This window comes from Lactuca saligna, chromosome 9 (assembly GCF_052625555.1).
Source record: "Lactuca saligna cultivar CGN05327 chromosome 9, ASM5262555v1, whole genome shotgun sequence".
Lineage (NCBI taxonomy): Eukaryota > Viridiplantae > Streptophyta > Magnoliopsida > Asterales > Asteraceae > Lactuca > Lactuca saligna.
In genome coordinates, this window is record NC_136425.1 from 176499834 (window position 1) to 176526403 (window position 26570).

At 34.4% G+C, this 26570-nt stretch overlaps 2 protein-coding genes across 3 annotated transcripts; one reads left to right on the plus strand and one right to left on the minus strand.

The window, feature by feature from the left end:
- The first annotated feature begins 468 nt into the window (after nt 1-468).
- LOC145016964 (protein FAR1-RELATED SEQUENCE 6-like) lies at nt 469-4090 on the plus strand. The gene is made up of 7 exons (XM_078975103.1): nt 469-625; nt 708-782; nt 894-947; nt 1067-1865; nt 1944-2202; nt 3193-3384; nt 3485-4090. The coding sequence occupies exons 1-7, from the start codon at nt 469-471 to the stop codon at nt 4088-4090; spliced, it is 2142 nt and encodes a 713-aa protein (XP_078831229.1).
- A 7100-nt stretch (nt 4091-11190) lies between these two features.
- On the minus strand, nt 11191-25689 carry LOC145013986 (uncharacterized). Of its 2 annotated transcripts, none has more exons than XM_078972331.1 (16): nt 25325-25689; nt 20192-24869; nt 19913-20101; nt 19662-19776; nt 18609-19593; nt 17350-17797; nt 17205-17258; nt 14070-16764; nt 13872-13985; nt 13599-13729; nt 13386-13478; nt 13030-13299; nt 12387-12957; nt 12011-12086; nt 11594-11918; nt 11191-11466 (listed from the first exon to the last, which is right to left on the minus strand). In XM_078972331.1, the coding sequence occupies exons 1-15, from the start codon at nt 25582-25584 to the stop codon at nt 11819-11821; spliced, it is 10779 nt and encodes a 3592-aa protein (XP_078828457.1). In that variant the 5' UTR covers nt 25585-25689; the 3' UTR covers nt 11191-11466; nt 11594-11818. The 2 variants fall into 2 exon arrangements, with proteins under 2 accessions (XP_078828457.1, XP_078828458.1); XM_078972332.1 differs by having other exon boundaries at nt 11191-11486.
- Between the last annotated feature and the right edge of the window lie 881 nt (nt 25690-26570).

Here is a 26570-nt window from a genome sequence, read left to right on the forward strand (position 1 = left end):
AACAAGAGTTGTTTATGCGTGCATTGATTCGAGTTAACAAAAATTGATATGTTTTATAAGTCATACTTCCGATAGCATTCTGATAGAATTATTTCATTCCGATAACATGCAGAGTTTTGTAAGGCATATTTATATATCATTCTAATCGAATACTTTCGTTAATAAAATATTCTGCAACTTTTCTTTAAAAAAATACATAATTTTATTGTTAAGTAGTTAATATAATGTAATGTTGGAATTTTTTATATTTGGAATGTGAATATAGTACCGTTTTCATGTTTTCCCTTTATCATGTTTTTAAAAAAAAATCAAATCGGAATCATTTATTTTTATCAATGATCCCTAATATCAAGGCTTTTAATTTGCATAGAATCCGTTTTAATCCCTATCTGGTTTGTATGACATTTTTAAATATTTTGATTTTTTAACTAACAAAGCATAGACAAACACTCTCGGATTTTCGTAGCAATGGGCGATCAAGAAGCAGATGTCAATAATCATATGTACGAGGAACATTATTTGGCTAGTGATGATGAAAATGGAATTGAAGATTTCGATTTTCCTGATAATGATACACTATATAATGACGGATTTCAAACAGGAGAAAGCAGTAATCCTAATTTAGGTTAGTTTTTTGATTTTTTGTTTAATTTTTCATTCTGTTTTCAGATTCTATATTGTTAATACTTCCATTGTTGAACATACAGAGGAGGCAAATAATGATGAAGACGAAAATCACTTTGTTGATGAAGATATAGAGGTTAATATTGATTATAGTGAAGGTAATAAATTCAATTCATGATACTGAAGTTGCTACAGAAAAAAGTTAATATCGATTTCATTGAAGGTACTAATTTCTTTCAGAATGATTATGTATTTTCTATTTTAAACAGGACAACCACATGTTACTCATGAAGATACAGAGTTTAATATTGATTTCATTGAAGGTACCAATTTGAATTCAGAATTTTCTATTTTTTATTTTTTACAGAAAAAATAAAATTGTGTCAGAATAAAAGTTATATAATTCTTTCATAATAATTTTGTATTTGCTATGTTTAAGCAGGACAACCACATGTTACTCATGATTATGTTTCTCCTGGTGGCACCTTGTATTGGACTCCGATTGTTTTAGACGACATCAAACCAAAAGTTTCATCAAAATTTAATTCATATGGTGAAGCAGAAACAATGTATAGAAAATATGCATTAGAATCTGGTTTTGATGTCAGGCTTGGAAGAGTCCAAAAAATGAAAAATGGGATTATTACAAATAGACATCTTGTGTGCAATCGGGAAGGTAATCCGAATAGTAGTAAACTAGATACTCTAGATATTCGGCATAAGAAGACTCAAAGAAGGAAAGATCTATTTAGGAGGAATTGTAAAGCGAAAGTTGTTTTAGAAATAATTCCCGGTACTCTTACATATGTCGTGAGTGATTTTGTAGAGCGACATAATCATGAGTTGTTTAGCAAAGGGAATATGCACTTATCTCATTCAAAAAGAAAACTTGATTATTCCCAAGAAATTTTCATTCATAATTTGTCAAAACAGAACATTGGTCCTGTAAAAGCACATAGACTGTATAGTGCTCTTCAGGTTGGTCCTTCGGTTCGAGGTGGATTGGTTACTGATTTCAAGAATGCTAGGAGGGATCTTAATTGTTACATAGGTGGGAGGGACGCGAAATTCCTTGTTGACAAGATGAATGATAGGAAGAAAAATGTCCCATCATTTACTTTTGAGTATAAAGTGTCGAACAACAGATTGAATTCTTTATTCTGGGCTGACGAAACAGCAAAGTATAATTACAATTCATTCGGAGACGTTATATCAATCGATGTCACATTCAGCATGAATAAGTATTTATAACCTTTAATATTTTTCAATAAGAATTTCATTATTTCCATTTATGTAAACTAATATTTTTTTTTAAATAGGTATGATATGGTTTTTGTACCGTTTACTGGCATTGACAATCACAAAAAATGTGTAACATTTGGTGCTGGTCTTTTAAGTAAAGAAGATGGAGTTTCTTATGAATGGTTGCTTAGAGCTTTTTTGAAAGCTTTTAGAAAACAACCTCAATTGGTTTTATCTGATCAAGATCCAGCTTTGAAAAAAGCTATAGATAAGGTTTTCCCATTGGCACATCATAGGTTATGTATGTGGTATATAACGAAGAAGTTGCCAAATAAGGTATACATAAAAAGAATACTATTCTTATTTTTTTGGTATGATTATACTATCCTTTTCTCATATTCTGTCAGAATGTTTTGTTTTAAACAAAAACATTCAATTGCATTAACTCGTAACTTTTCTTATCATTCTACAATTTCTTTTAAAATTCTGCATTCGTTATCTCATATTCTAACATAATCAATTCATGTTAACAAACCCATTGTCTTTAACTCTTACTTTTTGTTATGATTATACAATTATATCATATTCTGGAAGAATGTTTTGTTTTAACCAGAATTAATTGCATTAACTCTTAATTTTTCTTATCATTCTACAATTTCTTTTAAAATTCTGCATTCGTTATCTCATATTCTCACAGAATCAATTCATTTTAACAAACCCATTGTCTTTAACTCTTACTTTTTGTTATGATTATACAATTATATCATATTCTGGAAGAATCAATTGGTTTAACTCTTACGTTTGTTCTGATTCTACAATTAATTTTCCACATTATAACTTCATGATATCATATTCTAACAGAATGAATTTATACAGATTTTATCAATTGAGGACGCAACAACCAATCAAAAATTTCGAAAGTGTTTTCACTCTATAATTTGGAATTCTAAGCTGGAACCACATGAATTCGAAAATGTGTGGCGTCAGATGTTGGAAGAGTTTAAAATTACTGATAACACTTGGATGAATACAATGTATGGATTGCGAAAATGTTGGATCCCCGCATTTTTCAAGCACATTCCAATGTCTGGTCTTATGCGGACTACATCGCTGTCTGAAAGTCAGAATTGGTCATTTCAAACAACGACACTAACCGGTTCTTATCTTGTTATGTTTATGATGACATTTGAATCAGTTATGGAACGACAACGACATAACCAAATTCTCAATGATTTTAATACTGCCACCACTTTTCCTAAATTCATTACCCGTACTCCGTATGAACCTCATGCTTCAAATGTATATACACGAAATATTTTTTATCAGGTTCAGAAGGAGATATCAAGATCTGAAGATAATTGTTTCCAAAAGAATGTGATATCTTCCAACGGTGTTGACACGATTATTGTTATAGAGAAAAGAAAGAACATAACTATTAGGCAAACAAATGATGTCGATGTTGATGACAAAGATGAGGAATACAATTACGATTGTCTTATAAGGGATACTGAATACATGGTATGTTTTTTTTTCACATTAATTGTCATTTTATCATTTACATTTAAACACTAAAAATTTACAACTTAATTATTTTCATTAATCATCTTATATTTTCCAGGTCACACACTCAACTAAAGATGGTTCATTCAAATGTACTTGTATGCATTTTGAACATTTAGGTATCTTATGCAGACACATATTCTGTGTGTTTAAGTTTTATGGCATCGAACAAATTCCTAAAAAGTACATTTTGAAACGTTGGCGTAGGGATGTCATTCCAACAGAATTACTGAAAAGATGCTTCAATAATTCTTTCGACGATTCTACTTCCGACATGACTGCTATTGATATTTTTTCATCTGTTGACCGTTGTGTGTCTTTTTTGAGCCACGATGCAGCAAAGTTAAAGTTATACCTTGACGAACAGAATAACTTGAAAAAAAAATTCGTAGACAACTGTTCAAATAATGATCTACCGACCAGAGCAGATCATTTCAAGCAGCTTTTAGGTGTGGTTGTTCCTGATATAGAATCTGATGTTAATGACATTCAGAATCCTACAGATATTCGTAACAAAGGCTGCGGTAGTCGTGGAAAAAGATTAAAATCTACAAAAGAGATGATTGAGAAGAAAATCTCGAAACCAAAGAGAAAATGTGCTATATGTGAACAGATGGTTCATCATGACAAAAGGAATTGTCCTCTAAAGAACACCAAGAAATAATTTCCTTGTTTTTTTTTAGTTTATTAGAATGACATTTGATTTAATTCTGTCGATTCACACTTATTGTTATCTTTTATGTCGTTCAATAAAGTATTCACTTTTATTACTATTGACATCGACATTGTCAATCAACATAACAATATTCATATTATCTTATTACTTTAAAATAGTCTTAAAACGTAATACAAAAATTCATTCCATTGACTGTATAAATTCATTATTTTCAAAACTTCTAATACAAAATTTCCATCGATTGTATAATTTACAGCAACATATACAAATTCTTTCAATCATTTTAAGTTTGATTTTAATGTTAACAAAAATGTTTTATTATTCACTGTAATATACAAACGATACATGCAATTTGTATACAAGAATTCATTATATTTATATCCTATTTCATAATATCTACATAACGTATTCTACCAGAATCATAACAAATACTACCTTGCATCATCATCATATAATTTGTAAAAAAAAAAAATTTCTATTCACAATATTCACAAAACATTATTAACCACAACATTGAATTATATTAACAAAATTATTAGAAACAAAAAAAACATCAACACATGCACTAGTAATATTAAGTTGCATTATATGAAAACTACATTACTAACAAGAACCTTAGATTTTCACAATGCACAACATCATCATCCCAGAATTTAAACAACGCATCAACACACCCATTATACGAAAATTACCATTCCATTATAACATATATCGAATACTACTGATAACATTACTTCATAACGTCTGATAGACAATCTACTTTTTCAAACATCTAACATAAGGCAGAGTCATGTTTCAACATTCAAAAAAACAAGTTCAGCTCATGACATATCAAAGGTTATCTGTCAACTTATTAAATACCACGCCAAATTCTTACCTACGACCCTTTGTTTTTCTTTTTTTCTTCTTGTTTTCATCTGACTCTCTTAGAAGCATATCTTGTTCCAAAATATCAAGCTTACGAAACGCTTCAATATCTTTAACTATCATACTCTTGAACTTATTGAAATCAGATGTCAACAATCTTGCCATGTATTTTGTCCTTAGCTTAATTGTAGCACTCACATCAGCAGGCATTTTACCTGTAAGACCACACTCCCAACGCCCTTCATATTCCCCCATGTACGTTTCCATATGCCTCATGAGGTATATTCCACATTCTGTTCCAGCTTTTTCGACTAGCCAAGATATGTTCATCACACGTGCTGCTTTAAAAGTTAACGTTTTTGCCATTGGATGATGTTGTGATGTCAAGTAGTTGCAAAACAGTTTTTTCTGGCATTAATTACAACAAATACATAAAAAATAATCTTATAATATTCCTTAGAATGGAAAACTATTAATCAGAAATTTATTGATTATCTTACCACCAGGTTTGGTATCATGCCATACTTTCTTTCCAAAGTTCCTGTTCTCTTCACATGATCTACTATGTAGTACAAACTTGATCTCAGATCAAAGATGAGTAAGTAATACTTTCCATCATCAACTATTGGGAAGAAAACCTTGTACACATTAAAAGAAGAGGTTACGTTAATATTAATTGATGCCACAAATATTATATTTATAAAATAATCTTACAAGTGCAACGTCTCTAAAACTTGGCTTCACGTCAAATTTCTTAGTGTAGATTCGCAATAAAGTAGCAAAAAGCCTACATTTCATATCTTCCGACTTTAGCTCATTCAATATATCTTCTGTCTGAAAAACCCCAACTCAACATCAATATTAATTCTACAGAAATAAATTTGATTTAAAATTTTTTTTTACAACATAAATTCATACCACAATAGTTGTATCGAAAAAAAATCTTGAAAGCGATGACTCATCCTTGTAGTTTTCCATTTTATTTAAAAACGCAGCCCAACAATCAATTATTTTAGAATGCAAAAACATTCCATGATTAAATTGATATGCAAAACCCTGGTGCAGCAAATGACCTGTTCCAATGTCCCAAATCTCATCCCTGTGAAAAAAAATATGTATAACATCAATTTTAAAACATTCATTTTAAAATTATAGATAAATATAATAGGTGACACATATATAAACATATATATAAATACATACCCATCATCTCTTGTAGATGCAAAAACTGAATTGCATATACATGTTTCATCCTTAGACAGTTTTTCCCCAACCTTAACAATTCTTTCAATATAGGGCGAATTAAATACTTTTGCTTTTTTAGGAATGCGTTTTTCCCTTTTGTCATTATCATCATATCCTCCAGCATTATCAACAGCTTCTCTTATATTTCTTCCTACCAGATTATCCCTACTGATTACTGACATTTGCTTTTTCTTTTTATACACTTGTAACTCAGTTTCCTCCAACAACTTGATCATTTCGTCATTCACCCCTGGAAGTCGATGAAACTGAGTCATTGTTAAAGAAGTCGTATCAACAGGTGTGGTATAATTGTCGTCCTTTTCAGTATTTACTTCATTAAGTATCAATCCTCTAACAGGTGAACTATTTCCTTCACCGCCATCACCTACATCATTCATATTTACCTCATTAAAGCAGGCAGGCTCATGCACTTTTTGGTTACCTACCCCTTTAAATACTCCCTTAAAAAGTTCGTTCATTTTCTCCATCCACTCATTCAGCACCACACTATGAGGGAATTTTAACAACCCATCCTTCAACGCAACCTCCATAGTACTTTTCTCTGTTACAATAACCCCATAACTATGCTCTATAACAGTTGCGTATGCCTGATACACATATAATTAATAAATGATAACATTACAAAAATGTGTACTATATATTCTATTAGAATATATCATTAACTATTACTTTCATAATATTTACTTCATAATCTACCATAATATTACCTCTTCATCTCCAAAATCCCTCTTAAAGCTTAGCATTTGCTGTTCTTCAGCTCCTGTTTCATCGACCATATCGACATCATCATGCTCATCCCGAAACTGCCTCCCGAACCCTCCCAAACTGATTTCTAATTTTTGAACCTCTAACAATTTAGCACCATTTATATGCCCAATAAAAGGAAGCCTTTTGTCTATCTTGATAGAATACTTCATGTTATACACGTACACCAACTGAAAAAAAAAACATTAACTTAATCAATACATCAATAATAAATCGATACGAAATATATACATTCATATAAAAATATTTCAAACTTACAATCAGAAGTGTAATAGGACCACTGTAGTAGCTTGATTTGTCATCCCTTTTCCATAGTTTTTTTCTAGAGCCCAAACAATCAAGCATATATTTACACCAATTTAACTTTGAGAAGTCTTCTACCAACACCAACTTCCTTACCACTTTTATTTGATTTGTTCCCATCAACATTGACTCTATGAAGTTGTTAACAAATAGGGTCAAAAAATTCAGCCTAAACATCAAATTATCCTTCGTTGTAGCCTGAATCCTTCTTAAATACTCCTCACCATTGAACTTATCACCACTATATTGTCCCCTCCATTCCTCTAGAATTTGATTTCCCTTATCACACAATGGTAACTCATTGATGTCTTCTCCACCAAATGGCAACCCCATCATATCATGCACTGTTTGTTCTGTTATCTCAATAACAGAGTTTTGTAGGACAAGTCTTTTACTATCTGCGTCATAAACATCTAAAAGATAGTAGCTAAGTTGTCCCGGATAACTTGTAATATTCACTTGCAGAATTGATCCAAAACCCATCCTCAAGATTGCTTGTTTCTGTTCCGGCGACATTCCCATAACAGCTGCAGTGATGTTATCACATTTCATTCTGGTTGGAAGGTATCTTAAACCAGGTGGGTATTCCTTATTTGTTTTTCTAACATTATCTTCTTTTTCTTCTTTGACGTTTTCAGCAATTCCCTTATTTTTAAAATGTTTTACAATTGGAACTCTATCAAATTGCCTCTTCGACCTTATCTCTCTTTCCAAAATTAGTGCATTTAAAGGTTTAGGAGTTGTCTTTTGTTCAACTGCTTTATCAAGTTTTTCCTTTGACCTTCTTTCTCGGTTCAAATGTTCTTCTTCATGAATTTGATCGGCTACAACAAACAATAGATAGCATAAATTTTCATTACAGAGTTAACTAATAAAACAAGTAGGCTAACTCTACAAGAATAAAATACATTTAATTTAGAATTCTATCAGATTCATACAATCAAATTTCACACTCATATATAATATCACATTCTATTTAGGAGTGTTTAATAGTCAAACAAGTCGACTTATGCTAGCAGAATATCAACCATTTTCAGTTTCATATACACAGAACATTCTTTTAGAATATGAAACATCTAAGCTTATTTCACATACAAACACTTAGATATAGAAATTTAGATTACAATTCAGCCAGAATATGAAACATGTAACCTTATTCTACATACAGTAACTATCAATTCTTCAGTATCATTCATTAATCATCTACATACTATGTTTCCATTAGAATTAAAATTATATATAAAATGCTATTTAACTGCTTCAGTATAGAAATTTATCTTACAAATATACTTATTCTATCAGAATATCAACAATGTTCAAGTTCTTCTACACATTACATTCTAATAGAACGTGTTTTTTTGCATACTTATTCCACATACAAAAACTATGAATTTTTCACTTAAACATGCTAATTAACTATTTAAATTTAAAAAATTAGATTACAACTCTACCAGATTATTAACAATATTTAGGTTGACATACACAAAACATTCTATTAGAATATACTTATTCTATCAGAATATCAACCATGTTCAAGTTCTTCTACACATTACATTCTAATAGAACGTATTTTTTTTCATACTTATTCCACATACAACAACTATGAATTTTTCACTTAAACATGCTAATTAACTATTTAAATTTAAAAAATTAGATTACAACTCTACCAGATTATTAACAATATTTAGGATGACATACACAAAACACTTATTCTATCAGAATATCAACCATGTTCAAGTTCTTCTACACATTACATTCTAATAGAATGTGTTTTTTTGCATACTTATTCCACATACAACAACTATGAATTTTCACTTAAACATGCTAATTAACTATTTAAATTTAAAAAATTAGATTACAACTCTACCAGATTATTAACAATATTTAGGATGACATACACAAAACATTTATTCTATCAGAATATCAACAATGTTCAAGTTCTTCTACACATTCTAATAGAACGTGTTTTTTTGCATACTTATTCCACATACAACAACTATGAATTTTTCACTTAAACATGCTAATTAACTATTTAAATTTAAAAAATTAGATTACAACTCTACCAGATTATTAACAATTATTTAGGTTGACATACACAAAACATTCTATTAGAATATAAAAAATGAAACCTTATTCAACATACAATGACTACTATATAACAACTTAAAGTTCAGAACATTTTCAAGTTTCTTAATAAAATACGAAATTTAAACACATTTTTCTTCCAAATATTACAAATCTACCAGAATATCAACATTATTCTGGTTCATATACAGAACATTCTATCAGAATATCACCATGTAACATTATTCAACATACAATAACTACGATTTTTTCAGTTTTTATGTACTAAATCATATACAAATTGTGATTCCATTAGAATTTAAAACCTGTTTAAAAGCTAATTAACAACTTAAATATAACAATTTACTTTACAATTTTAACCAGTAAAACAAGCATACTTATTCTACTAGAATAACAACCACGTCCACGATCATATAAACCGAACATTCTTGAAGAATACCATACACAGTAACCATTCTTAATAAAATATGAAAAAATGACACATTTTTTCTTCCAAACCACAAATCATACATGCATATAAAAGATTTTCAAAAACACTTCCTAAATTCTACTACATTTTTCGAACTAAATAAACATTAAATAACACAATAAAATTATTACCTTCAGTTTCAGCAACGTAATCATCATTGTCGTCTTCAAGATTCAACGCCGTTTCTACTGTGTTCTTGAACTTTGACTTAAATGAACTGGATCGTGTACTCCTCATTGTTGCAGAATACCGCTAATATAACCCCCAAATGTCGATTTCGTTTTCTAGGGTTAAATGTCGATATTTATAGGGAAAACCTACAAACGATCTTCCGATTTTTGAAGACTGATTACAATAAATCGGAATGTTTTTCAACCTCCTAAGGATTTGGGTTCTTGATTATGAGAGTAAGCGAGATATTTGGGATTATCGGTTGATCATTCCATATTATCCACCGTTTCCTAATTAAATGACGGGGCAAAATACCATTCTACCCTTGTTTGACCGGTCAATTGATTAAACCTCATTTATTTGATTTTTTTATATTTAATTTAAAAAGAAAACCACTTTCTTAAATTACCATAAATGATTGGCCTACATTCATTTACATGGGCACACAATACTTATCAAAAACAAAATAACCTAACCCTATATATATATATATATATATATATATATATATATATATATATATATATATATATATATATATATACACACACACTGATTCACATGTAAATATTACTTGAATACTAAAGGTGAAGAGTTAGTACTAAATATCGCATGTATCGGTAACGAATTTGAACATATAGGATGATTCTTGAAACTCTAAAATTACGAAATTTAGGATTCGGTACAGATGCTAATACCCGAAAATTGGTACCCTTCCCAGTACCGATAATGTTAGTTCAATTCGGTACTCGTATCATTTTCATCCATTTTGGTATGTGAGATCCTCAAGTCCGGTTCCGTCTTATGTTCATCCTTAGTGAATACATAGATTCACATAATCAGATATGAAAGCATATGTATGGATAAACATATACTGATTCACATGTGAATATTATTTGTTTTGAAAATTATACTTTGGAAAAAATAAATATACATACAAGATTGGCATGTTGGGTTGCCATAGATGGCCGACACTAACAAATAAACCACGAAGATAATATATTTGTTGTTATATATTTTTAATGACTTCAACATTTTTTTTCATGTGAATGGGTTATATATACAGTTACATCTCTCTTTATTTCTTAATGGAAAGTCGATCAAACTGTAACATCGGTTCATCTTCACCATCTAACTATTGAAAAGATTACAGAGATCGATATTTGTAAATTAAAGACATGGACCGGATATATTTGATCACCTTGATATCATTTTAAAAAATGAGAAACAGTATGTTTTATGTCATGAATGCATGTGGAAATTAGAAATTGCATCTCTTTGAAGCATGCAGAAAGGTAGTTACCACATAACACAAGAAACTTGCCAACATGTACATGCAATTATAAATAAGTTGTGGGCCCCATGTTTACCAATCTTTCGCTTTCCGAGAAACCTAGAGACAGTTTGTCAAAAAGATTCTCGTCTCAAACCTCCAAAACTGCAAAACCATAACCATAACTGCCAACATGATGAAAGAATTAAAGAGCAAGATTTAATTAGAATAAAAAAGCTGATAAAGATTTTACAAAAGGGGCAAAATATTTTTCTGTAATTCTTGATTGTACCTCAAATGTGCCCGAGGGCAAGGGCAAAGGCAAGGAAGGTGATGTCCAGCCCTGAACCTGAGATCTTACTTATGAAGGTGATTCTCAAATCTCAATCAGAATGTATCGTATTTGGACGAATTTGCCCCTGTTTGAAATGGCAGGTTTTTCATGGACTATAGTTGCCCTAGTTTTGGAATCCAGGACTAGGGCACATAAGACATTGTTTGAATAGTGTTGTAGCTTTCAAATCCATGGTGTCCAACCTTCGTACATATTGCAGAGGTTATCCACATTTGTTGCTTGCCTAACCAAATAATCAACTTGCTCTGCAATACTTATATCTCTGCACCCATGAAATTTTAAATTCTTTTTATATTTATTTGTGATAAATAAATTTCAGGTAGAAGTACAACACATATATACATATGTATGTACCTGTTATCAGTGATATCTCGACCTTCTATTTTCATTTCTACTCGCCTTAAAACTGACACGGCATATGCATTTTTACCTACTCAAACATCAAAAACCAATAACCAGATGAGTTTCAAGTCTCAACAGATTACATGCAAAGTAATGGAATGAATGATTACATTCAACGATCATGTTTGGTTCGCCTGCAGGAATGAATGATTTTTCTTTAAATTTTATGTCTTATGTAAATGTTTTAGTTTTCATTCAACTGAAATAATGAAGTCATAAACCATTCATTTCCTTAGCCAATTCCATTATACCAAACACTAACTAAAAGAATTAAACTTGACAAGATTTGAGGAGGAATGGGAGCTTTTTTATTTTTTTTTAAAATTACCTTTTACCCTGCTGGCTTGGCCTGTAACATGTACATTTTGCATAGGTGATTTATGGGTTTCCTCTTGATCCAATAAAGATTCTTGATGTTGGGCACCAATTTTTATATTTTCAACTCCTACATTCATTTCAGAGAGACTTGATACAGAAGTACCAGAACGCACTGATGCCACATCTTTCAAATCATCATCTTTTTCTCTAGATTCTGATTCCACAGAATCAGAACCAGATACATTGTTGTTTTGTTTGGAATCATGTCCATCTGGATGCGGTTCGGTTAGTTCTGAACCAGTGAAACTATTGGAAGTGGATATAGGACCAGAGACAGAGTCTGCTGAGCTGGCATCATAAATAGTGTCTGGTGGAGATATCCACCCTTTATCTTGCAAACTGAATCCAGTGGTTTGAGGCAAGTCTTCATCACATTCTGTATCGGATCTTGACAAAGTGTCGTTATCTTTGTTGGTGGTGGTGTTGTTGTATTCAGTGTCATCAGCTACAAGATCTGGCCTTGATGATAAGTTTAAGTCTTGTGACCTTATTTCTTGGCTTTCACCTAATCCTTCAAGAGCCTAGTACAGACATAGTCATATAAAAAATGTACAAGTATTTGGCATGAAAAAAGATTTATGACAGAGACATACCTTGTGAAGATTTCCAGCATGGATATTTGCAGTTCGTGCCAATCTTGTAAGCATGGAATGGAGTCCTTTGACTGAAAATGTAAGTGATGGAACCAAAGGTTTAATCACATGACATGCATCCTTAATTTTTGCATGGTAAGAATGGTAAATGGCCTGTCCATGAATAGGAGATATTTCCATTTTTGTCTCTCTCTCTTTGTTCATAGCTTCAGTCATTGCATCAACATCTTTAGTCAACACTGATTCCAGTGGAAGTACAATGCTATTTGCCTATCAAAAACACAAATCTCAGGAAAACTCAAAGTAAATGGATATCTTGTCTCAAGAGAGAGAGAGAGAGAGAGAGTTAAAAAAACCTTTGAAAGGTCTCCCATAAGAGAAGAGTGTAATGCAGAAGCCTCTTTTCCCAGAGTGTGAACATCGTGTAGACCTTCTGTTATTGCCAAAACCTACAACAAAGAAAATAAAGATTCAATTTATGAAATGATGTTTCCTATATACAAAGAGCATACTAAGATGTAATGTAACCCTGTTCTACTTATATCTTAACAATATGTAATGTATCACACCTCTTCAAGCATGGAACCACACTCAGAAGTGAGAGCAGTGTGACCCCTGGTAATGGATCCAAAAGCAGACAATGCAATGCTGGCTTCATAAGCACAGTCTCTCATAGCAACAAAAGTCTCCTGTAAATCACCTGATGCAAACAACAACCAAAATCAGCATGACATTTGTAAGTAAAACGGTCTTCTGTTTGGTTGGATGGAATGGATTGAGACATTACATTCCATAATGATGTCTCTAGGAAAGGATTGATTTCATATGCAATAAGAACATACCAGATGAAGACTTTGCTTTAGCAGAAGCAACACGCAGTTCATTGCTTGCCACAAGCAAACCATTTGAAGCAGCTTCCATATCACTCTGTGCTAACTCCCACTCATGCTCTGTACCTGATCAACTCACAAGTCACAACCACCAACACTTTATCAGACTTACAAATTATCAACCATAGTACTCAATAAATTAAACCTTACGTGTGAAGGAATGATATGTGGCATCCAAATTTGTTAACGCATTAAAGTAAGCTTGTTGCCATGCCCTCCCACTGCCATCTGCCCCTAGTACCCCATCTCTAGATGCTTCAAAATCCAATATTGACATACAGATTTTGATAATGTCTGATGCCTTTTCTCGAGCACCCCATAACAGTTGTCGCCTCTTTGCTAAATGATCATGAAACTCAGGTGGAATACCAGAGGAGGTCCTTCCAGAGTTTGAGTTTGAGTTTGACCCGGTCAAACCTGAATTAGGACCACCACAAGCCCACCCCATGGCTCTCTCAAGCTGCCCTTCTGCTGTAATTGAAGTCTGTTCACAAGCTTGTAGGCAGTCTAGTGATCGAACTACTTTACCTACTGAAGACCGTATAGTTTCCAATAATCTAGGTCTGCTTAGGTTTAGAATAACTGGAAGCGTGTTGTCCTCACTTGAAAGAAACTTGTGACATATGAGTCTGCAGTTATGTAATGGACTCAAGGTGACATCATGCATCCATTCCAGCTGGACAATATCTAGACACGTTTTATATAAACCATCTTTAAGTTCTTTCACTTGTCTTTTCATGAGTGATGCAGCTGACATTCCTGCTCTTACTGTTTCGTGTGCGTTGCAGTATTCTTCAAGCATTTGTTTCACTCTTTCAACACCACCCGTATCTCGTATCTCTTCAAATTCGTTTTGAGTCATAGTTGGTTGCTTTAAAAGTTCGATTTCTGAATTCAGCATGGTCAACAAAAGAGGGGCGATTTTGTCCTTTAGATATTGACCGATATGTTCTTGGAGTTGGATTGATAACTTTTTCTTGACAGCATTTAGAATCTGGTCAAATCCCAAATTTTGATCCCGGGATGAAGCTGCTACACGTATGCAAGAATCAAGAAAGGAATCCATAACAGCCACTTTCCACATAAAAAACAAATGGTTTTCCAGTATACCCGAGAATTTCCAAATAAACCCTGGTACTGCACTACCATAGGTAATCATATCAGTAACTTGGGTGATCATTCCATTTGAAGAATCTGATGAATATGATGATAATGTCTTATCAACTGATTCCAATTCAAAGAACGGCTGGACTAATGCTAAAAGGAGAGCTTTGCTTCTTGAATATTGTGGTTCCTTTTCTTGTTCTTGACTAATTAAAGACTGAAAATGATTTTCAGCAGAGATTAAACCGTTTCGAATACTTGCTTCCCTTTTCATTAAAGAAGAAGTTCGAATGTCTTTCTGATTCCATGTTTGATGTAGTTCTTCAAGCTGTGCTCTACAAGCTTCTTCTTGAGATGCCAACTCTTCAGCTTCCTCCCATGAAAGATGATCTCTACCTTTAACAGCAGCCTCTTCAAGAGCCAACTGTTGTTCAGTAATGAAACCCACTTTCACAAAATAGCTCTGTTCTAACTCCATTAAAGACCCTCTCTCTATTTGAACCTCAATTAATTGTTCCAATGCTGTATCGATCGAACCCCTGATTTGTGAAAGAGATCCAAATGCATCCATGATTTCTGAATCGTATGAAATCACAGATCTTACGATGTTTGGTAGAACATTTTCAATCATTTGAGCAACCAAGTTTTTACATGAAAGTAAATTGGTTTTGAAAATTGAAGCCCAGTTTGTCTCAAAAGAATCTTCTTCTCTATTGAAAGTAGACTGCTTTATTTCATTCACCCAACCTGCTACAAGAACACATTTCTCTATCTTCTCTTCAAACTCGCATAAAAGGGTTGCCAGATCAGCTCTTGTCCCACTTGAATGATTCAATACCTCAAGTAACCTAACCTTAACCTCATTATAAACAGAACTTACAGCTAACCCAACCATGGTTAAAATTTCCTCATTCTTGTTGAAATCACTTTGTAAAAACTTTGTGAAAGCAGCCATGAGACGATCTTTAGCTCGTGACTCGGTTTCTGAACCAATCGAATTCACCAATTCTTGATACTCTTTTTCAACTCTCTCAATCTCATCCGCATACTTTTCCACTTGAACACAAAGATCATTATGAAGGCTCTTCACTGTGTCAAAACCATCTTCACGAACATTTGCAACAAGTTCAGCACCTTGTCTTCTGGTAATGGACAGAACATCTGATGAAATTGTACTGACAGAAAGTTTCAGAATTTGTGCCCAACTGTTGACTGGACTGGTTGTAAGGTAATTTAATGGAAGAATTCTTTGTAAAGCTAAAGAATATGTTTGGAGAGATGTAACAGAAGATGTAATCCCATGATCTAAATCAGAAATTAACTGAGAAACTTCTCTGTCTATATCATGGCATTGGACTTGTGTAGGCTCTGGGACAACAGTAAATGGAACCCCTGCTACTAGGACAGCAGATGTAAGAGATAAAGATTTTTCGTTTCCAATTAAATTTATGTGGGATTTTATCTCTGGGATTGAACTGCTTCTTAGAGCTTCAATGATTCTTCCATGTTGTTCGATCCAGGCAGCTGCCTCTAAGGCTTTTTCAGCTACAGAAGCTTTAGTTTGAGAAAATTCACGACCCTGTAACTCGTACAATGTGCGTGTTTTTTCAAGATTATTAGTTGCTTCAGCAACAATGGTTTTAGCTGATGTTTCGTGGATAATAAGGTTAGATCTTTCTTGTTCTGTGCGATTGTAGATGGAAGATACAATCTCATATTGGCTTAGGATGTCTGCAAAACGCTGTTACAACATTCTTGAAGTCAGATAAAGATCCGGATAAAAACAAGAATGCCCCCTCTGGTTTTGTCACTTTTGCTAGGTTCAGTGCATAAAAGAATCTTTATCCTTATTAGAGGATTTCGTTTTATATTTGGTCACTCCCCTTAACACCGTTTTTGATCAGCCAAGTCCTTGTAAAATGGCTATTTTGCCCCGACTCATCAAATAGGGGCAAAATTGTAATTTGGCAGTGAGTTAACAGACCTAAACTAACGGTGTTAAGCCGAGGGACCAACATGGAATGAAACTAGCGAATAAGGACCGTTTTAGAAAGAAAAAAAAAAAAAAAAATACTTTTTGCTCCGAACCTAGCAGAAGTGACAATCAACAGGGACCATTCTTGACGTTTACTCTAAAAACAATCATAAGTTGCAAAAGGAATTGTAACGCCTTAAACCTACCTGAAGAGCAGATTCCACAGCTGGTAGTGTAGCCAATAAGAGATCATGATGTTCCTGAAAATTTTGAAAAAAAAAAATGATTAAAAATAGTACACTAAAACTAAAAGAACACGTTCATCTGAAGAAGAAGAAAATGTGTGAGTACCTGCAAAGGTACACGAATTTCTTGCACACGAGAAGCAAAGAGACTCAAACTAACTGCAAGTTCCATTCCTTTTCTTTCTTCACCAACAATGGCAGCATCATCATGAAAATCGCCACGTGTCCACTCCACAAGAGGGTCCCACACAAAAACCTCTAACAACATCAAGACTACATCTTTATTCTTTTTCAAGATACCAAGAACTGCTTCACAGTTTTTCTTGAAGGAGCCCTCAGTGCCCATTAATCCTAAAGCTGCCTCAAGTGTTTGAGTCAGACGGAAGGGGACAATTTCTGGAACTTTTAACCTTTGCCCTTTGTCAAAGCACACGTTATAATCAATGTGAACAATATCACCACTATGGAAGTCCAAAAGAATATTATCCAAATGCCTGTCCCCAAGACCCAATATGTGCCCTACCATGCTCATGGCTGCTACACTTCCAGAATACCTGAAAGCAAATAAAATTATCAAGTGGACATCATAAAAAATGCAAAAAGTAAATTACATTTTTGGTCCTAAAAGTTTTATCTTGCAAATTTTGATTTTTATTTTGTAGTGTCCTAACTATTTTGGTCCATGTGTCATCTATGTTAAGAGCCTAGCGGCTAATTTTTTTTAAATGACCATTTTGCCATTCACCAAAACTGAAAGACGGTATCAATTCAAAAATGCCGCAATAAATAAAAGTACGAAATCAAAAAAGTTACAAAATTAATATATGAACATAAATTTTTGTAAAAGAAAATATCGGCCCTAATATATTAGATCTTTGAAGTATAAAAAATTCAGAACAATGATTGTATCAACTTATACATTTCCACGTAGTATGGTGGAAGATCAGAATGTACAGGATAAATAAAAGAATAGTATAGGAAGCTATACTAATATATAAATAATGTAAAATTAACATATTAAGAAATAATTCAACTTACAATACACACTAAAGTATTATATATTTAAAAAATCATATGCACATATAAAATGTTAGACCTTAATTATAAATTTGTTCCCTGTTGAATACTGTTTTCATTCAGTTTTGGTCCAAGGGGAAAATGGTCATTTAAAAAAATAACAAGTGTTAACTTAGATGACATAGGGATAAAAACTGTTAGGAAAACTCATAATATAGACCAAATTCACAAAGGGAACTTTTTGGGACCAAATTTGCAAATATCAGCTATACTCTGGGACCAAAAATGTAATTTAATCTAATCCAAATCCGAAAATTATTAGCATGCTTTTTTAGCTATATAAATAACCTTTTCAATTTTGAGCGGAAGGCTTTGAAACCTTCACTTGCACACCATATTTCTTGATGAAGAAGCTGTTTAGGAGTCTCCTGCATAAGGTCCAAAAGAACTTTTCTCTTAACTTCATGAGGCCAATCTTTTCTAGAAATCACTCTTCGTATGCCTTTTTCCTTTAACGCTGGTATAATTTTACCATAAAACATATCAGTAGGCCGAGGTACATGCGATTGCACTGAGTTCTTTGTATTGGTAGAAGCAACCCCTGAAAGCTGTGCCACCTGGACGCGATTCTGCCAAGACTTGTACACACTATAAATACTTGTTACATTTTCCACCCATTGAATTAAACCAGCTCGACCACTAATAGGTGTCACTGAATAATGGCGAATGCCAATAGGAGACGAATGCAGAAAACCATTTATGGCTTGCAAAAGTTGCATTATTCTAGCATCAAGTCGAAGGTCTTCCCTGCCTTTTAACAGATAAGGGTATTTCTGACCATCTGAGCCCATTATAACAAGCTTTTTCGGTTTCGTCTTTGTTGGCAAGATAACTACTTGTTCAGAGAAAGATGTGATTGTGACAATATTACCCTGACCTGGCATTGGGACATCGGATGATGAAAGTAGAGCCAATTGAGGTGCGACTTCTGACAATGATATTGATGATTTTCTTTGATAGGATGCTAAAGATGCAACAATGGTGTCAAATGGTCTCCAAACTTCCCCTAGTGTGACAGCAGATGGTGGAGTTTTGAAGTTTGAAATGGCTGACTTGATTTGTCCCATGTACTCATTGTGGAACCATATTTCATGAGGTGTTTCAGGTTTACGTGAGGTGGAAGCTAAACGACGCTCCAGGGTAACAACAATTGGTGCCATCATAGCAGAGTATTTTGCTGCATTTATCTTGCTTTTTTCAGTATGACTAAGAGTCACATTCTCTGCAATACGTGATGCCTCCTCTTTCAGCAAATTTATCCGTCCGATTACATCTAAAAGTGTATAAAAATGATATTAGGTAAGTGTAGGACAATAAAACCATTTTCTAAATTCAAGATACCTGAGTGAAGATCTTGCAGTGTGCTGAGCCACAATTCTTCCCAAAGAATGGTTACATTTTCTAGCTCTTTAATCATGAGTTGAACATCCTGGACTAATCTTGGATATTGCTTGTTCTACATATACAATGGTTAATATTGGGTTAGTCATCATCACATTCTAACAAATAGATTGTCAGAGAGCACATAATATATATATATATATATATATATATATATATATATATATATATATATAATATGGCACACATACCAAACATGCCAATATTCGTGTAAGCTCCATCGAAGGATCCTCTTCACTTGTGTTAATATCAACGAGGGTTGGATAAATTATCGACCATGGAGATTGTTTTGCCAGCATGACCAAAATGCCCTCGAGCTGTTTCCTAACATCTTCTTCAGGGTGAGAGCTTAACCGAGCAAATAGTTGAGGAGTTACTTCCTGCAGAAAGGGAAAAAAAAAAAAATACTAGTTAGAACAGAACTGGTTAGGTTACTGTGATATAAAACTGGCAAAAGGGGTCCCACCCACCTGCCATGCCAACAAAGGAACTGTTGAAAGTGCAGGTTCAAGAGTAACTTTTAACTCCACCCCATAGTTAAGGAGAATATGCAGGACATGAAGTGTAGCTTTCAAGGTATAACTAGAATTCTTTTGACCTTCTGTTTGACTACCCCATAACTTGGAAGATGAATGTGAGAGGTAATTTATATAAGCTTGAGCTGCATGCCCAAATAGAGATACCCTTCTCTTTCTCAAACACCACCAAACATCAACCAACTCGTTAAAAAACGAACTTCCCTCAACATCAATATTGGCAAAAAGAAAGAATTTCTGCAACTTGGAGGCAACAACAACAGAAAGGCATTCAAGTTCTCCAGCTGCAGCTTCTATTATATTCACTACTTGCTGCACCACCGCATGAACATTGTTGCTATCTAAGTCTTTAACATCTCTTGCTTTCTGAAGAAGCTCTGAAACAACATGTTTGACTCTTGAGACCTCTTCTTCAGTTAACCTAAACCTGTCTGGTACAAGTTCTGAATCAAGAATTGGAGAAAACGAGCAGGATTGAAGGGTGGTGTCACTTGTCTCCTTAGCTTGAGCATAACACCAAGAAGCATAAGAGATCCATGACTTTCCCATAGTGGGACAAAGTCGTGAAGAGAGCTTAGTAGCTGTCCCTACAAGCTCCTCAACAATGAGATCCATCCTAGGTCGATAGTTGGTAGTATCATCACTGTATTCTGATCGTATCTTTAGAATAATGTTCTCCAAATTGGCATCCAAGTGGTCCTTTTTTAACCATTTTGAAAGTTTTAAGCAGGCTTTCGCCTTTAAAACACCATCAGGGATAACCGAAACAATAGGTGATGAGTGAAGCATGAAAGGACTAACAAATGACCATAGACCTGTGTATGCCTCTTCAAGCCTGTTCTCAGCACGCATCAAGAGTATGCCTTCATATTGTAAACTTGAGAGGATGGATTTATGAAAACTTTCTTCACCTAAACGACACTTCAAATAGTCATTGAGACGATTTGCCAAAATCAGGTTCTTTTGTTTTCGAGCTAAACGCAGTAAATTTAAGCTGAGATTTAGAGTCACTGGAGAGTTGGAATGAATGGTTTGATAAACACGGAGAGTTTTCATCCATGGTTTGCAATCTTGATAAATGTGATTGCTTGGGAACTGCACTTCTCGAATATATGAACTTAAAATGTCTTGGGTGCCTGAAATCTTGCAACTCTCTTCAAATGCAGATATGCAATGCAACTGATGAACATGTTCTGCTGCTTCTGTTAACCCATCAAGTGGCAAAGTGGTAAATGTTTCATTAAGCATTAATTTCGCCTTCTGTAGTTCATGCTGCACTTTATCCAAATTTCCTTCAATATTGTAAAGCATTGCTTGTAAAAGCATCTGCTCACTCCTTTGCAAAGCTACTTTCGGGTCTAGTGCAAGTTCATTGCTACTTTTAGGCGTCAAGTCAAGGCAACCCCATGCTGACTTGTAATCACCATCATCAAAATGAGCAAGGGCATGAATGGCATTTAACTCGTTTCCTGCCATTGTTAGAACACCAGAATAGCTTTTACCAGCATGCTTAGCACGAAGAAGTTGCAACTCTGATAGCCAAGATTCAAGGGATTTCCAATCCGAAACTGCACTGTAACTTTCAATTATACGAGTTATGGCAAATTGTACACCTTCAGAGCCCATTGAGCCAAGTGACTCTTCAGTTTGTAACAAATGAGTGAAGTGAGCAGCAGCCTTTTCGTATTGACCTTGTGCTTGATAGACAAGCCCTGTGATCCAGGACAAAGGTCCAATCATACTTTGGTTTTCTTCCATAAACAAAGGAAAAAATGCAGCCGATACCCATTTTTGCAACCCGATTAAAGCCTCTGGCTCATGATTCTTACATAAAGACAAGGTCATATGCCGTAAGACCCTCAAGATATCTCCCAAGAACCTAGATTTCATATTTTGAAGATTTTCAATGACTTGGGTCCTTGACTTGTCCTTCATAGATGAACCCAATAAACTTTTGAGCTCTTGCAGACGCAAACTACAGTAATGAATTGTAGCATCATGACACTGAAGTGCAAGACCTGCATTCATCATTGGCTCACATATACGAGAAAACCATTCTTCACAGACTTTTTTATTTGCTTTAAAGAAAACAAAACTCTGGCGAGATGGAGATGGTAAAACAGTTGATCCATCATAAGCATTGTACACGTTTTTCTTCAAAGACTCGACAAAATCAAGTAATAACCTCAGTGGTAACAAGTGAGCATGAGAATAAGAAGAACCTAAAATATTTAGGTTTGCATCACTTTGGTCAGTATTCGCCTGTAATACATGTGCAACATCCACAAGCATTCGCTCCAAAGCAGCAAAAGTTTGTGAGGGCCCACCAAGATTGGTCCGAAGGCGTGTAGTAATACAGTATCTAGCTGCTTCATGTATGGCCCACCATGCTCCAGCAAGGAGGTTGACTGAACATGTTCTTTCTAGAAGATCTTCCTCCATGTTCATGTCCAAAAACAAGCTAATCACATGCAGGTTTCCTGTGTCTTCTTGTTGGGCTAAAGCAAAATCTTTTGAATTGTGACAAGCATGGACAAGCCGCTGGATCCAAGAAGAAAGAGGCACCTTCCATCTTTGTGAAATGTAACTTAGGATGGAAACAAGCTGCTTTGAGTGAAGCTGATGTGGCAGTTGCTTCAAGGCGAAAATTTGCTTCCACTGCATGATTGGTCGCCTGTATTTTGTAACTGTCACGTCATCATGTATGCCACATACAAGTACTGTGATGGGCAATGCATGAGAAAGCAACTTCAAAAATAATTCTTTGATATCTTCATCTGGGTCTCCAAGCTTTTCAAGAATAACTTCGGTTAATGCGTACATTTGTGAGGGGTGTATAAGTTTTGAGTGCAGAAACATTTCCAATACCAATGCAACCTGACACCTCACTTTTGGTTCCCTATCAGATGCAGCATCAAGAACAGAGAACACAATCTCACCAAAAAACTCAAGATACCCAATAGCCTCAGAATCATAATCTGCACACTTTGACTTGTCATGCATACGTTTAACAGTCTGACAGTATGTATGTATCCATTGTAATGCTTCTAACTTCACTGCTAAAGGAGATGAAACATTAAGAGCTTTTGTGAGGAGCTGACTGTACTTCCTGAAATGCTCCAACATCAACATTGAAGGTCCAACCCCATTGTTATGTTTCCTCAATGAGAACTTACTGAGAAATTCCACTATACTTAGCCTATTTAGCATCTTGAAAATGGTTACTTGTAACTCCATATATCCTTGAATAGGTGATTCAAAAGGATTCAGATTGTCAAGGACATGATATATCATTTTCTTTGATCTATTAACATATAAAGTATCGATCTCTGGTTGGCCTATCAAACTACTACCACCACCCAAAGAAACACAACTCAGGAGAACTTTCATATCAAACTTAAAGAGTGCAAAAAGCTCGGTTTTGGAAAATACTTTAGGAGCCACAACGCCCCCAAGCATGCTTTTTAACATGTTTAGCTCTTCAAGTAATGAATTCATTGCACATTCAACAACTTCATTGTTTCCATGTTGAAGTAAGAAGACATATGTAGCAGCAGAACTTGAGGTCACCAGGTGATTTGGATGCAGACGAAGCTGGGAAACAGGTGAATCAAACTGTAATATTTTATTTACTGATGAAGATAGAAGACCAAGCTTCTGAAGTGAAAGTAACTGAAGATTGGTCTTGAGAACCCCATGAACCTGAAAAGAAGTCAGTTTCTCAGCATTCAAAGTTTTAGCAGTGTTCCTCATATCCAGGCTTTGAAACAGGATATCAACTGCAATACTGTAGAACGATGAAAACCTCTCACTCAGAATTTCAGCCAAAAGAGTCAGACACTTCCAGGAGTCCACTATCCATTTTGACCAACCGTATTTCCTTCCAACCATTAACAAACATTGTAACAACTGAGGAAGCATTCTAGTGAGGGGGTCTTTAATTTCTTCCAGTAAATTTATCTCCAGCAACCCAGAAGCTGTAGATTGTAAAACTGTAGAAAAACAAGACAACAAAGCAAGCAATCTTTGACGTTGTTGTGGGGTCCCAGGGCTTCCATCTTGAAGTAGTACATCCATGTCACCCAAAAACTTTGAAAGCAATCCCAAGGAGAATTGTAAGTTGTTGACCCAGTGTTTTTGAAATTGCAAAAAGCTATCCATAATGACACTCCTATCAGATTCAGCAAGGTCAGGTATCATTGCCCACCCAAGAAGCAAATCAACTATGTCAACAAAATGGGCCTGGAAACAGATAAAGAACTTCAAAGAAATCAAAGTCAACACAGTCAAAAGGCGATGCAGTAAGCTTAAGGAGGTTCTTTCATCCTCAAGAAGCTCTTGACATGCTTTGAGAATTGGTAATGCGTATCTCTCAGTAGCTCCAATGTCTGCAACATTGAGGAATTCATGAAGACCTTCTGCTGCAATTTCCACTGTCCCATCACCAGCATTAATATTGCTAAACAATGGCAATGCCCATCCTATAAATCTATCCACTAAATTTCCAAGAATTACATGGTTTTGTCTTCCATTTGACCCAATAGGGAGTGAACATAAGACTGCACACAAGGCACCATAGGCTGTTGCAGCAGCTTGACGTACCGTATATGATCTACATAAAGTAAACACAATAAGTACAATGATTACCCAAAAAAAAGGAAATATAAGTGTACATCTTGCCCAATAAGTTCCTATACAGATCAGAAAACATTCCAGAAAGTGAAAATCAGATCTATAGCATAGGGAAAATAAAAGTATACAGCATAACATGTCTTTCACTGATGATGTACTATGAGTTCACAGATCACAATTACATATATCCTTGAACCTCATGGATATGGCATACTTAACACCAAGCGATTAGGTTTAGCACAAAGCATGGTTGATTCGATCACACACATAATAGCGATTGTTTACCCACTAGCAACACCTAAATGAACTCATAACCTAAAAATTTAATCAAACTTAACACATACGAATTTAATTAGCAATCATAAAAGGTTTATCGGTCACTATATCCAGCAACAAAGATAAATAAGCACGCGTATATAATTAAGAGTTACTTACTTGTCTGCAATGAGTTGCGAAAACCCCTGAGCGAGAAACGAGGCAGAGTGAGTGACAAGGAGTGAGTTATGAGGATAAACAATGGCGCGGTGAAGTGAGTTAATGGCTGCCAATCGAGAAGCGTCGTCTTCTCCACCTTCAGACGATGGATTGTTGTGTTGCGATGAGGATGAAGATGAAGAATCCTTGTCTTTGGGGAGAGCAACGGAGAGCAGAGCTGCCAACTGTTGTTGTTGATGATGAAGGCCTTGCATATTCATGGCTCCTTTCAATTCGCATCTCCCCTCTTGAATTCTCTGGTTTGTTTCTTTGAGTTTGGCAATGAGAATGACGAACTCATGGCTGAAGAACAGCAGGGTGAAGAAGTTTCAAAAATTGCAATTGTCTCCCATGTCTTTTCACAGTTTGCAACCAACATCTAAAAATAAGATAATAATCAAAGTAAAGTGAATAGATAAATTTTTGGAGAGAAAACAAATCAATTTAAATTTTTGGAGAGAAAACAAATCAATTTAGGGGGTGTTTGGTTAAGATTACGATTTTTCATAAGTTCTTTTCAACTTATAACTTATAACTTATAAGCTGATAACTTGGGAATTAGGATGGACTTACTTATAAATTTTGACTTATTTCTCATATGGCATCTTGATAAGCTATTCCTATCCAAACACTCTTTTTAACGTATACCGGTGTGGAACCGGTAATAAGCTAAAAAGGAGCTTAAATAGGCTTAGCCAAACACCCTATTAAACCCATTAGCCATTAGTGTATATGACTAGGATTATATAGCCTTAGAATGACTGATTTTGCATTATTTCATGTTCCTTGTTTGATTGTGGTCTTAGGGTAGAGTCTTTTATTCGACAGTCTATTTGATCATGTATTATGTATAGTTTGCATGTATAAGGCAACTGACAGTGAGAGTGGAAGTTCCTAGCATGGGTTGTAGTAAGTAAGCTCGAGGAGTCCTTTGATTGATTTGTGTCTTGGAGTGTTACTGCACAAATGTTGCTTGCTTTGTGCTTTGTGCTTTGTGCTTTGTGCTTCGTGGGACTCTTGATGATGTAGGTTAACTATTAAGTGAATATGTTAAGCAACACGTTGCATAGGTTAAATAATCTCATAGTGGTGAATTTGATCCTACTGCACAACTCTCGTTTGAGTCTAACAGTTGTAAGGGTGAGTCTTTTACTCGGATGATTATCTAAGCTTTGTTTCATGTGATTGTATTCATGAAGTAGTTAAC